At 46.9% G+C, this 13924-nt stretch overlaps 1 protein-coding gene across 8 annotated transcripts in view; it reads left to right on the top strand.

The window, feature by feature from the left end:
* Positions 1 to 4462: 4462 nt before the first annotated feature.
* PWWP2A (PWWP domain containing 2A) overlaps positions 4463 to 13924 on the top strand; it is a 56366-nt gene continuing 46904 nt past the window's right edge. For 3 of the 8 annotated variants that reach the window (XR_010157395.1, XM_009450067.5, XM_009450068.5), the window contains exon 1: positions 4495 to 5179. Coding sequence is in view for 4 of the 8 variants with exons in the window: in XM_009450067.5 (XP_009448342.1) it covers positions 4596 to 5179 (584 nt within the window). In the remaining 4 variants the exon portion in view is untranslated. Of the gene's footprint in view, positions 5180 to 7152; positions 7281 to 13924 lie in introns of those variants that run through there. The other 5 variants (XR_010157396.1, XM_009450066.5, XM_527102.8 and 2 more) reach the window with 5 other exon arrangements.

Here is a 13924-nt window from a genome sequence, read left to right as displayed (position 1 = left end):
ACATCTGCCTCCTGAGTAGTTCAAGCAATTCTCTTGCCTCAGCCTCCTGAGTAGCTGGGATTACAGGCATGCACCACCACTTCCAGCTAATTTTTTTTAGTAGAGATGGAGTTTCACTGTGTTGGCCAGGCTGGTCTTGAACTCCTGACCTCAGGTGATCCACCAGCCTCGGCCTCCCAAAGTGCTGGGATTATGGGCATGAGCTACCGCGCCTGGCTTTATTTTTTATTTTTGAGAAAGCATCTCACTCTGTTGCCCAGGCTGAAGTGTAGTGGTAAAATCATGGCTCACTGCAACCTCAATCTCCCGGGCTCAGGTGGTTGTCCCACCTCAGCCTCCTGAGTAGCTGGGACTACAGGCACACACCATCATGCTTGGCTAATTTTTGTATTTTTTGTAGAGACAGGGTTTTGCCATGTTGCCCAGGCTTGTGTCAAATTCTTGAGCTCAGGTGATCTGCCTGCCTCTGCCTCCCAAAATGCTGGGATTACAGATGTGAGTCACTGAGCCTGGCCAGTTACAGGTTTATTTACTTCAACTGAATTTTAGCCACCATATTATAGTATCTTGCAGAGCTTGAGATGAAAGTATGCTCATGAGAGTGAGGATCTGTTTCAGCAATCAGCTGGTTTCCTTATCCCTGCCATTCATCTATTTATTCAACCATCCATTCATCTATTCAACCGTCTGTTCAGTTCTCCAACTATCCATCCAATCCATCAACCATCCATCCAATCACCTAGTCAGCCACAAATATCATGTGGCCATCCATTAAACAAATATCAAAGGCATCCTCCATACCAATTCCATGCCAGGAGGAGGCTGAATGCAGAGGTGAATAGATTACAAAAGCAAATGTAAAAGCCAGGTTTCTTTTTTTTCTTTGAGTTCGGGTCTCACTGTCTTGCAAGGCTGGAGTGCAGTGGCATGGTCATAGCTTACTACAGCCTCAAACTCCTAGGCTCAAGCAATCCTCCTGCCTTAGTCTCCCAAAATGTTGGGATTACAGGCATGAGCCACTATGGCTAGCCCAGGCTTTCCACTAGATTTGGAGCTCCCTGAGGGCAGAATCCCTTGCTTTTGTATCTGCAGTACAAAACATGATTTGGGTCCTGTTTTCCTTTTCAACCTCATCTACTCAACTTCTTGCTCATTCCTCAACCAGATTGGTCTTCCTTCTGTTTCTGGAACAAGCCAAGCCCTCTTTTGCCTCAGAACTTCAAACAATTGCCGTTCCTTTTCATCCAAATGTTCATCCAGCAATATCAATAGCTGGTTGCCTTTTCCTTTGCATCTTAGTTAAGATGTCCAATCCTCAGAGAGGGCTTTTGTGACAACCTTATCTAAAGGAGACACCCTTCAGCCCCTCTGCCAGCTACTTCTATTCTCTCACCCTGTTTATTTCTCTCATGGTATTGCTTACATCTGTGATCATCTTTTTATTCATTGTATGCTCATTTTACAGTTCCCCAACTAGAAAAATAATCCTCAGGAGGGCAGTTACTAAATCTTTCGTATATATATATATTCACCAGCCTGGGCAACACAGTGAAACCCCTGTGTTGCCCAGGCTGGTCTTGAACTCCTGAACTCAAGTGATATCTTTTGTATTCTTTATTTCATGCCTTCTGCCTGACTAGTCCAGTCACTGAAACACAGTAGTCCTTTAATATTTATTTATTATTTATTAATTTTTTTTGAGACAAAGTCTTGCTCTGTCACCCAGGCTGGAGTGCAGTGACACAATCTTGGCTAACCACAACCTCCGCCTCCTGGGTTCAAGCAATTCTTCTGCCTCAGTCTCCTGAGTAGCTGGGATTACAGGTGCGTGCCACTGCACTCGGCTAATTTTTTGTATTTTTAGTAGAGACAAGGTTTCACCATGTTGGCCAGGCTAGTCTTGAACTCCTGACCTCAGGTAATCCGCCCGCCTCAGCCTCCCAAAGTGCTAGGATTACAGGCATGAGCCACTGCGCCCGGCCCCTTTAATATTTATTTGTTGAATGAATGAATAAGTGAATGAATAATATATGACCAAATCTTTCTAGTATTAGGAGGCTTGAAGAGTAGTGGAAAAGAGACCTTGAAAGGTAAGGTGACAACACAGAGAGGGCTTTGAAAGCCAAGCAGAAGAAGGTACACTCCATGTGAGCATTGGGAGCCAGTAGAAGCTCTTGAGTTACAGAATGAAATGGTGGCTTAGGACAATGACTTGGTATGCCACAATCTATTATGAAGCTGAAATGTAAATTACTCATTGCAGCATCTTGTAATGAATTACTACAAGAGGTAATCAGGTCCCAGGACCCGAACTATATTTTTCTCCCTGTGGGAGATTATACAATGTGAGACCTTAGGGTGTAGGCATTTCATAGACTCTATGTTGTGTTTAATTAGTTGATTATGGTGAACTGTAGACAAAATATTATGGTGAAAACCCTATAAGGCAGAATCTGTATCTGCTTACTGCAAGTATTTAGCCTGAAGGAGATAACTCTTCGATGAATGAATGATTGAGTGAAAGTCATGTACTTGGAAGGACCCAGGTTAGATAGGATCTGCTGCTAGCTAGCTGTATGACCCTTAAGATCTTATTATCTTTTTATTTTTATTTTTTTGAGACGGAGTTTCACTCTTGTTGCCCAGAGTGGAGTGCAGTGGGCAGATCTCGGCTCACTGCAACCTCCGCCTCCTGAGTTCAAGCAATTCTCTTGCCTCAGGTTTCCAAGTAGCTGGGATCACAGGCATGCGCCACCATGCTCAGCTAATTTTGTATTTTTAGTAGAGATGGGGTTTCACCATGTTGGTCAGGTTGTTCTCAAACTCCTGACCTCAGGTGATCCGCCTGCCTCGGCCTCCCAAAGTGCTGGGATTACAGGCTTGAGCCACCGTGCTTGGCCCGCTTAGGATGTTTAACATGGCTAAGGCTTGGCTTCCTCATCTGTAAAAAAGGGAGAAGATTTAAGTCACAGGATTTTAAGTCAGAGTTTTGGGAAAATCTCTGGTACAAAATGAACACTAAGTACATTTGTTTCTTTCTGTATTTTTAAATGATATTCTGAAACTTCCCTGATTGGGATCTTCTACTGGCCTTTCCCCACGAGCCACTTGGTTTGAAATAGGCAGAGCATATGGTGATATTTGTTTATTGCTATTTTCAGTCTTTTCCATGTAAAACTGAAATTCTGACTATGCAATTTACCAGCCGAGTAACCTTGGGCACCCTCTTTGTGCCTCAAAATTTTAAGGATTGAGATGATATGCTATAGTGTTTGTATTAGTGCCTGGTACATGGTACTCAAAAGACACTAGCTGTAATTATTCTTCAGGACTTTATTTTTTTTACTTTCATTGCTAGCAGTTTTTCTACCCTCTCTCCTGCAGGCATTCTCCCAGAAAAAAGGCTGACTCTGTGGTGCCATTTGAGAGAAATAGGTTCAGTAGATTCTTCCAGAGATAACAAACGAAAAGACTTGATGTGGAAGTAAGAGAAGTAGGGGCGTCAGGACCCTGAAGTGAGAGATCTTTTGTTCTCGTGGCATTGGAGAAGCCAGGAAAGAAAAAGGCTTTAGCAGGGACCAGGTGCGTCCACTTTGCAAGTGGATTTGGAGAGAACAAGCAGTGTTCACATATCAGTCCAGCAATGTCTCAAGACTCCTTCCTGGAACAGTCATCAGTTTAATCCAGTGAGGATGGTGTCTCTCCTCTTTCATGAGCATTTTCCTATTTCTGAAATATTAATAAGTAGGTGCTTTGTTCCTAGGAAGTGGAGAGAAGTCAAGGAAAATACTCATCATACTCCTAGAAGTCAAGGAAAATACTCCTCGTACTCCTCATGGCCGCTGGAGCCCGCTGCTATGAGGTTATGGAGAACGTCTTGAACATTCCATTCCCCAGCACCTAGTGCAGTGACTAGCATAGTAGGCACTCAAAAAGTGTCTGTAGGATTGTATTTCAAACTTTAGTTGTCTTTCCCAAAGAAGCCTGTCGTGCCCACACGCGGCCGCAAGAAGTCCGCGCCTAGAAATAACATTTATTCTAAGGATCTCTGCGCAGAGATTCTTGGGAAGCGGTTCCCCTCCCGCATTCCCTTGTTACTCCTCCCCTCGGCCCCTTTGAAAGAAGTGGCACGCCATATGATTCCCTCCTTTCTCCCACCTCCAAAGACCTGACTGATAATGGGCAGGAGCGTAGGCCAACCATAAAACTTTATTTCCTCTTCCAGCCAATAGCAAGAGGCGATGAGTATATGGCTCCTCTTTTGTGACTTCCCCCGCCCCCTTTGATTCCGCCCCCTATTCCTCCACTCAGATTCCACACTTGACAACACATCTGGCCAATGAGAAGTTCCTACTCTGCGTGGGAAGGATGGACTGACTAGATGATAGACGTCCATCCCTGGCCAATGGAATATCACAAGTGCGGGAGGGGTGTAGAATGCAACCAATGGCGAGGTGCCAGAAACGAGCATCAGGGAAAGGGCGGGACGAAAGTGTTCGCGGGAGGGAGGGGAAGGCCCAGGGAACCAAGCAGCGCTGCCGCTGCCGCCGCCGCCGCTGCAGCCGGAGTTGGAGGAGGGAGAAGCTAGGAAGAAAATGGCGGCCGTGGCTGCAGAGGCGGCAGCGACTGCAGCGTCCCCCGGGGAGGGGGGCGCCGGCGAGGCCGAGCCGGAGATGGAGCCCATCCCCGGCAGTGAGGCCGGCACTGACCCCCTCCCGGTCACGGCCACTGAAGCGTCTGTGCCGGATGGCGAGACTGACGGGCAGCAATCCGCTCCTCAGGCCGACGAGCCGCCACTCCCGCCGCCACCGCCGCCGCCGGGGGAGCTCGCCCGCAGCCCAGAAGCGGTGGGGCCGGAGCTGGAGGCTGAGGAGAAACTGTCCGTTCGGGTGGCGGAGTCGGCGGCAGCCGCGCCTCAGGGAGGGCCCGAACTTCCACCTTCTCCTGCATCGCCGCCGGAGCAGCCCCCGGCTCCCGAGGAGCGCGAGGAGCCGCCGCTGCCTCAGCCCGTAGCCCCGGCGCTCGTGCCGCCGGCGGGCGGGGACTCCACGGTGTCGCAACTGATCCCGGGCTCGGAGGTGCGGGTCACGCTGGACCACATCATTGAGGACGCGCTTGTCGTGTCGTTCCGCTTCGGGGAGAAGCTCTTCTCCGGGGTCCTCATGGATCTGTCCAAAAGGTACCGCGCCCGCCCCCAGCACGCTCCGGTCCGCTGGGTCCCCAGGGAGGGAGTGAGCCCGGGCGGCCCCCTCTCCCCGAGCCCTCGCTTCCCCACTGCCCGGGGCCCCGCCCTCTGGTCCTGCGCGGCGCGTGGCGCGCGCTCCGAGTGGGGCAGGCGCGCGAGACCGGGAGAGGGCGGTCCCGGCCCCAGGTGGGCGCCTGCGGGGCAGGTGTGCCACCAGGTCGGAGGGTGCAGGTGCAGATGGGCTCACAGGTCTCACCCCTCACGCCTGGTCTTCTTCTGCGACTTGGCCTGGAGTCACCGTCACTGGGCGGGTGGGTTAATGCAAGATGCAGATGGATTTTTGCAGAGAACGGCGTGTTGGACGGGGGGGCGGGGGGCATTGCTTGCGAGGAGGCACTTGTCTGTCCTCTAACGTTTAACTTTAGCAGGATTGGAGAAAGGGGTGTGTACATTGGGGTTCCCAAAAGGTTACCTGTCACTCCTTACAGGGGGAAGAGCATTTGTTAAAATGAACCTTTTAACTGTAATTCTTACGGTTAGAAGTCATTCCCGTTAGGTTAACCATTCAACAGAGAAGCATATTTTGCTAATTTTAATGATAGTTTAAGAAAAGTTTAAAGAAGAGATTGGAGATTTTTAAAAAATCCTTTAATGTCAAGGTGGTGTAGCATAAAAATGTTCAAGTAACTTCTAACACCTGGGATTCAGTTTATGTATTAAGGACAAGAAGGTTGAGTTCATCTACAAATTTGGCTTAACCACATTTTCATTTTTTGATTTAAAATGTTTTTGGGCTCTGCTTTCAACAGGGGAAGAGAACCTGTTCTAAGTCTGGAGTTAACCTTTTTATTCTCTTCTTTTGCAGATATGAAGTGCAGAGACTCCCATTCACGGCTTTCCATTCTGTTTCCTGCAACAGCACACGCTCTGATCGTATCTCACCTGTTTGCAATGGCTTATTAGTATGTTTTACTCTTAAACTTGCTTGCTCTCCCATCAAGACCCAGGAATCCTTCTTTCCCATTTGGGGAAAAAAGCCATTTAAAATTTCATATTGAAGTATGGTGTTTGAGGGGAAAGATGAGAGCAGTTATTCTGTATTATTTAATCTCAAATATCTTTTTTTTTTTTTTTTGAGACGGAGTCTCACTCTGTCACCCAGGCTGGAGTGCAGTGGCGCCATATCGTCTCACTGCAACCTCCGCCTCCTGGGTTCAAGCGATTCTCCCGCCTCAGCCTCCCAAGTAGCTGGGACTACAGGCGTGCGCCACCATGCTGGTCTAATTTTTGTATTTTTTAACTAGAGCTGGGATTTCACCATGTTGGCCAGGCTGGTCTTGAAATCCTGACCTCAGGTTATCCACCCGCCTCAGCCTCCCAAAGGGCTGGGATTACAAGCATGAGCCGCCGTGCCCGGCCTCAAGTATCTTTTTTAAAAATAATTTTGGATTAGGGCATTTGCACTTCTGTTTATGTTTGTTTACTTATTTAATAGAGACAGGGTCTTGCTGTGCTGCCTAGGCTGGTCTCAGACTCCTGGGCTCAAGCGATCCTACTGCCATGGCCTTCCAAAGTGCTGAAATTACAGGCGTGAGCCACTGTGCCCGGCCTGCACTTCTGTTTTCATAATTAGAAAGCAGAATAAGGTGAGTGTGCTTTCTATTGTTGTATTTTATTGATTTATTTATTTATTTTTGAGACAGAGTTTCGCTCTTGTTGTCCAGGCTGCAGTGGTACAATCTCTGCTCACTGCAACCTCCACCTCCCTGGTTCAAGTGATTCTCCTACCTCAGCCTCCCAAGTAGCTGGGATTACAGGCATGTGCCACCACGCCTGGCTAATTTTGTATTTTTAGTAGAGATGGGGTTTCACCATGTTGGTCAGGTTGGTCTCAAACTCCTGACCTCAGGTGATCCACCCACCTTGGCCTCCCAAAGTGCTGAGATTACAGGCATGAGCCACCTCGCCCGGCCTCTACTGATGTGTATAATAGTAAGAGACACTCTGGTGTGTATGCTGTTGAATGAAACAGAAGAGATGGCTAGTGATTGTGTGAGAATCTGGATTTCAAATCTGCAAAAGGAAGGTGCAGAAGGTAAGTTGTTTTTGGAAATGGAATGGATAAGTGCTCATTGTGTTAGTGCTTTATTTTTATAAAATTTTCTTTAGTGGAGAATTGCTATTGAGTTTTGGTCTCATGCTATCAGTGCTTAGAAACAGCAATTTCTTTTGTTGGAGGAGCTATTCCTAATATGAACCTTTTCCATTTGAATATTCTGAAGTGAAAGGATCCTATTACTATTATTTATTTATTTATTTATTTTTTTCCAAGACGGAGTCTTGCTCTGCCGCACAGGCTGGAGTGCAGTGGTGCGATCTTGGCTCACTGCAACCTCCGCCTCCCAGGCTGAAGCAATTCTCCTGCCTCAGCCTCCGGAGTAGTTGGGATTACAGGGGCCCAGCACTTTGGGAGGCCAAGGCAGGCAGATCACTTGAGCGCAGGAGTTCCAGAGGATCCTGGGCAACATGGTGAAACCCTGTCTCTACGAAAAAAATATAAAACTTAGCCGGGCGTGGTGGCTTGTGCCTGTGGTCCCAGCTACTTGGGAGGCTGAGGTGGGAGGATCTCTTGAGCCCTGGAGGTGGAGGTTACAGTAGCTAAGATCACACAGTCCAGCCTGGGTGACAGAATGAGACCCTGTCTTAAAAAAAAATTGTGGAAATGTTGAGGAAATAAAACACTAAAATTTAGCAATTCAAGGAATTATTATTGGACTGATGATTGACTAGTTGGATTTCCTTTTTTTTTTACAGTTTAATCTGGAAAAAAGGACCTGCCAGTATATTTTGTAATTTGCACTTATGTTAATTGCACACTTTCCTGTGCAGTTTTGGGGTTTACTGATGGATCCAGGAGACAGTGTTTTTTTTTGTTTTTGTTTTTAGGAGGCAGGGTCTCGCTATGTTGCTCAGGCTGCAGTGCAGTGCTGGGATCGTAGCTCACTGCGTTCTTCCACCTCAGCTTCCCAAATAGCTGGGACTACAAGTGCATACCACCACGCCTGGCTAATTTTTTTTTTTTTCCTTTTTTTGAGACGGAGTCTCACTCTGTCACCCAGGCTGGAGTGCAGTGGCATGATCTCAGCTCAGTGCAACCTCCACCTCCTGGGTTCAAGTGAATCTCCTGCCTCAGCCTCCCGAGTAGCTGGGATTACAGGCGCCCGCCACCACACCCGGCTAATTTTTGTATTTTTAGTAGAGACGGGGGTTTCACCATGTTGGTCAGGCTGGTCTCTAACTCCTGACCTCAGGTAACCTGCCTACCTCGGCGTCTCAAAGTGCTGGGATTATGGGCATGAGCCACCGCGCCCAGCCTGTTTTTGTATCTTTTGTAGAGATGAGGGTCTCACTGTGTTGCTCAGGCTGATCTCGTGCTCCTGGGCTCAAGCGATCCTCTGATTTTGGCCTCCCAAAATGCTGGGATTACAGGCATAAGCCATTGCAGCCAGCCAGCTATATTTTCATCCAAATGAAACCTTGAGATTGAGCACAGACATGATGACTGCCAGTCCGTTTCAGAGACTAGGCTGGAACTCAGGGCTACTGAGTTTGTGCTCTTTTTTTTTTTTTTTTTTTTTTGACAGAGTCTCCCTCTGTTACCCAGGCTGGAGTACAGTGACATGATCTCAGCTCTCTGCATCCTCTGCGCCCCCCCGGGGTTCAAGTGATTCTTCTGCCTCAGCCTCTTGAGTAGCTGGGACTACAGACACATGCCAGCACGCCTGGCTAGTTTTTTGTATTTTTTAGTAGAGATGGGGTTTCACCATATTGGCCAGGCTGGTCTCGAACTCCTGACTTCGTGATCCGCCTCGGCCTCCCAAAGTGCTGGGATTATAGGCGTGAGCCACTGCACTCGGCCACACCTGGCTAATTTTAAATTTTTTTGTAGAGATGGGGGTCTTACCATGTTGCTCAGGCTGGTTGAACTCTTTTTTTTTTTTTTTACCCTTGAAACAGAGTCTCGCTCTGTTGCCTAGGCTGGAGTGCAATGGCACAATCTCGGCTCACTGCAACCTCGGCCTCCTGGGTTTAAGTGATTCTTCCGCCTCAGCCTCCCAAGTAGCTGGGATTACAGGCATGCTCCACCATGCTGGGCAAATTTTTGTATTTTTGTGGAGACGGGGTTTTACCGTGTTGGCCAGGCTGGTCTTTGAATTCCTGACCTCAGGTGATCCGCCCGCCTTGGCCTCTGAAAAGTGCTGGGATTACAGGCATGAGCCACTGTGCCTGGCCTGAACTCTTTTTTTTTTTTTTTCTTTTGAGACAGAGTCTCGCTCTGTCACCCAGGCTGGAGTGCAGTAGTGCAATCTTGGCTCACTGCAACCTCAGCCTCCAGGGTTCAAGGGATTATAGTAGAGACGGAGTTTCGCCATGTTGGCCAGGCGCATCTTGAACTCCTGACCTCAAGTGATCCTCCTGCTTCGGCCTCCCAAAGTGCTGGGGATTACAGGCATGAGCCACTGCGCCAGGTCTGAACTCTTGGCCTCAAGCCATCCTCCCATTTCTACACTCCCAAAGTGTTGGGATTACAGGTGTGAGCCACTGCACCCAGCCAAGATACTTTAGACTCTACTAAGGCCATATTCATCAGTTGCTTTAAAGTAATTTGTATCTTATTTGGCCATTGAATTCAACCTCTAGGTAAAAATTAGGAGCTTTCTATGAGTGTCCATTATATGCTAGACATTGTATCTCATGCTTTAGTTTTTTTTATAACCTTGGTAATGTTTTTAATTTACACAGGAGGAAATGGAGGCTCATTTAATTTGGCCAGTTAACTTGTAAGTGGCAAAGCAAGGATTCAGATGTAGGTTGATCCCATTCTAAAACCTTTGCTTTTTCTACTTGCATATTAGAAAGCTAGTTGGGCTAAGTTTTAGTTTAAGCAGAAAGTAAAGAATGGCATGTTTCTGAAAGTTGCGTATTTCTGAAAGTTAGTGCTTCTCTTGATTTCATTGCCTGTGTGGAGATAATATAAAGGATATAGTTGTTGGAGCCAAGCAGATTCTTTAGTTGGGTAAAAGCTGTGAAACCTGGCTCCGGAGACTCCACTAGTTCCTTAGCTGAATACCGGGGAATACATAGTAAGCTCTGAAGTTTTAGTTCTTGCCTCCAATGAGATTAACATTTGGGAGACTAAATGTGTAATGTATTTGTGCTTTTCTTCAGTCTTCAAAAGGACTAGTTATTGCTTTTATAAATTTCTTCCATATTTTATGCTTGACGTTATGCATGGTACAGAAATGTCTTTGTAAAATTGGAAGAGCTGTCTACTGTGTGGAAAAGGTGTTTGAGTCTAGAACACAGGATTTAATATATGTGTGATGACTAAGAGTCTGCTTTTGTAATCATTTGAAATGCTTCCCCTCCCTGTTGTATTATTATTTTTTGCATTATTTTCAGATTTATTTGGTTGGAGAACACATTTTTGAGGAGAATCATTCTGTAAAAAAAAGGAGCTGGACATACATAACTCAAGAAAGAAAAGAAAGTGGTACTAAATAGTAAATTATTGACTGGACAGAGTGTTAGGTGCTTGGGCTTTTTTTCTTTTTTTTTTTTTGACACAGAGTCTTGCTTCTGTCACCCAGGCTGGAGTGCAGTGGCGGGACTTCGGCTCACTGCAACCTCCATCTCCGTGGTTCAAGCAGTTCCCTGCCTCAGCCTCCTGAGTAGCTGGGATTACAGGCGCACGCCACCAAGCCTGGCTAATTTTTTCGTATTTTTAGTAGAGACAGTGTTTCATCATGTTGGCCAGACTGGTCTCAAACTCCTGACCTCAGGCAATCCTCCACCTCGGCCTCCCAAAGTGTTGGGATTACAGGTGTGAGCCACCACTCCTGGCCTGGGCTTTAATTTCTAATATTGGTACTAGCCTCTCCTATTAGCACTGTGCCTTTGGGCGAATCATTGTGCCTTACTAAGCTCCATTTCCTAGTTCTTAGGCTAATTGATTTAGCTTTGGGCAGTTCACTTAGACACAAGCAAACAAAGTTTACGCCTCAGTTTATATGTAAAATGAACAGAATGACCAGGTGGCCTGGTTTTCCCTGTACTACCCTGGTTTGTTATGTCCTCCTTTCTATCTTCTAGGTAGCTTTCTTTGGCCCATAAATGACACAGTAATTTTGAGGATATTTTTAGTATCTGGTTAAAATCAGATTTTGTTTAGCATTGTATTTACTTAACACTGGATGCCTGGCCGGGTGTGGTGGCTCATGCCTGTAATCGCAGCAAGTTGGGAGGCTGAGGTGGGTGGGTCACGTAAGGTCAGGAGTTCAAGACCATCCTGGCCAACATGTCAAAACCCTGTCTCTACTAAAAATACAAAAAATTATCTGGGCATGGTGGCATGCACTTATAATCCCAGCTACTCAGGAGGCTGAGGCAGGAGAATTGCTTGAACCTGGGAGGTGGAGGCTGCAGTGAGCCGAGATCGCACCACTGCACTCTAGCCCGGATGACAGAGCGAGACTCTTTCTAAAAAGAACTGGACGCCTTTAAGTGAAGCATGCATTCTCTAGCTTACTTTGTGCTCTTTTTTCTTTCTTTTTTTTTTCTTTTTTCTTTTTTTTTTTTGAGAAAGGGTCTTGCTCTGTCACCCAGGCCAGAATGCGGTGGCACACTCACAGTTCACTGCAGCCTCAACCTCCTGGGCTCAAGCAGTCCTCCCACATCAGCCTCCCAAATAGCTGCAGCTACAGGTGCATGCCACCATGCCTGGCTAATTTGCGTCATTTTGGTGGAGACAGGGTTTCGCTTTGTTGCCCAGGCTCATCCGCCTCGGCCTCTCAAAGTGTTGGGATTACAGGTGTAAGCCACAGCACCTGGCCACTGTTGTTTTATACCCAGCTCTCTTAGTTTAAATTACCTGTCTGCTTCTGAGCTCATTAGCAACGTCTAATGATAATAGTCTAAATGCTAGCAGATGAGAATAATCAATTAACCCTACAAATTCAGTTTGGGTTTTCCTGTTCTCATTTTGTCCTTAATCTTAGCTTTTTAAATTTTGACATATAGTAAGCATTCCTTCAGGAGTCTAAACTGTCTTAATGATTATTTTATTTGTTTAGAGATAGGGTCTCACTTTATCACAGAGACTGGAGTGCAGTCGTGTGATCATAGCTTACTGTAGCCTTGAACTCCTGGGTCCAAGTGATCCTCCCACCCCAGCCTCCCATGTACCTGGGACTAGAAGCTCATGCCGCTGTGCCTGGCAAGTTAAGAAAAAAAAAAGTGCCAGGCGCGGTGGCTCACGCCTGTAATACCAGCACTTTGGGAGGCCGAGGCGGGCGGATCACCTGATGTCAGGAGTTCAAGACCAGCCTGACCAATATGATGAAACCCTGTCACTACTAAAAATACAAAAATTAGCCGGGCGTAGTGGCATGTGCCTGTAATCCCAGCTACTTGGGAGGCTGAGACAGGAGAATCGCTTGAACCCGGGAGTTAGAGGTTGCAGTGAGCTGAGATCATGCTATGCACTCCATCCTGGGCAACAAGAACAAAACTCTGTCTCAAAAAAATATATATATATTTTGTAGAAACTGGGTCTCGCTATGTTGCCCAGCCTGGTTGCAACCTCCTGGCCTCAGGTGACTAGTAATCCTCCCTCCTTGCCCTCCCACAGTGGTAGGATTACAGGCATGAGCCACTGCACCCAGCCTAAGTGATTATTATAGGCAAAATAATAAGTCATTGGTGTGTCTTTTTTTTTTTTTTTTTTTTTGAGACAGAGTCTTGCTCAGATTCAAGTGATTTTCTTGTCTCAGCCTCCTGAGTAGCTGGGAGTACAGGCTTGTACCACCAAGCCCGGGTAATTTTTGTATTTTTAGTAGAGACGGATTTCATCATGTTGGCCAGGCTGGTTTCAAACTCCCGACCTCAGGTGATCTGCTTGCCTTGGCCTCCCAAAATGATGGGATTACAGGCGTGAGCCACTGCACCCAGCCTTTTTGTTGAACTTTATTTTTTATTTTATTTTATTTCATTTTGAGGCGGAGTTTCGCTCTTGTTGCCCAGGCTGGAGTGCAATGGCATGATGTCGGCTCACCGCAACCTCTGCCTCCTGGGTTCAAGTAATTCTCCTGCCTCAGCCTCCCGAGTAGCTGTGATTACAGGCATGCGCCACCACACCTGGCTAATTTTGTATTTTTAGAAGAGACGGGGTTTCTCCATGTAGGTCAGGCTGGTCTTGAACTCCCGACCTTAGGTGATCCACCTGCCGTGGCCTCCCAAAGTGCTGGGATTACAGGCTTGAGCCACCACGTCCGGCCAGTGCAGATATCTAAAAAGATAAGGACTTTAAAAACAACAATCTTACTACCATTATTACACCTGAAATAATAGCAGTAATCCTTTTATATCATCAAATATTCAGTCACTGTTAAAATGTCAGACTGTTGGCCGGGCACCTTAGGAGGCTGAGGCAGGTGGATCCCTTGAAGGCAGGAGTTTGAGACCAGCCTGGCCAACATGGTGATACCCTATCTCTGCTATAAAAATAAAAAAAATTAGCCGGCTGTGGTGGTGTGTGCCTGTAATCCCAGCTACTCGGGAGGCTGAGGCAAGAAAATCACTGGAATCCGGGAGGTGGAGGCTGCAGTGAGCTGAGATTGTGCCATTGCACTCCAACCTGGGTGACAGAGCAAGACTCTATCTCAAAAACAGAAAAAAAAA

The sequence above is a fragment of the Pan troglodytes genome, chromosome 4 (genome assembly GCF_028858775.2).
Source record: "Pan troglodytes isolate AG18354 chromosome 4, NHGRI_mPanTro3-v2.0_pri, whole genome shotgun sequence".
NCBI lineage: Eukaryota > Metazoa > Chordata > Mammalia > Primates > Hominidae > Pan > Pan troglodytes.
The sequence above is the reverse complement of the archived record's forward strand: the minus strand, read 5'-3'. Positions and strand labels throughout refer to the sequence as shown.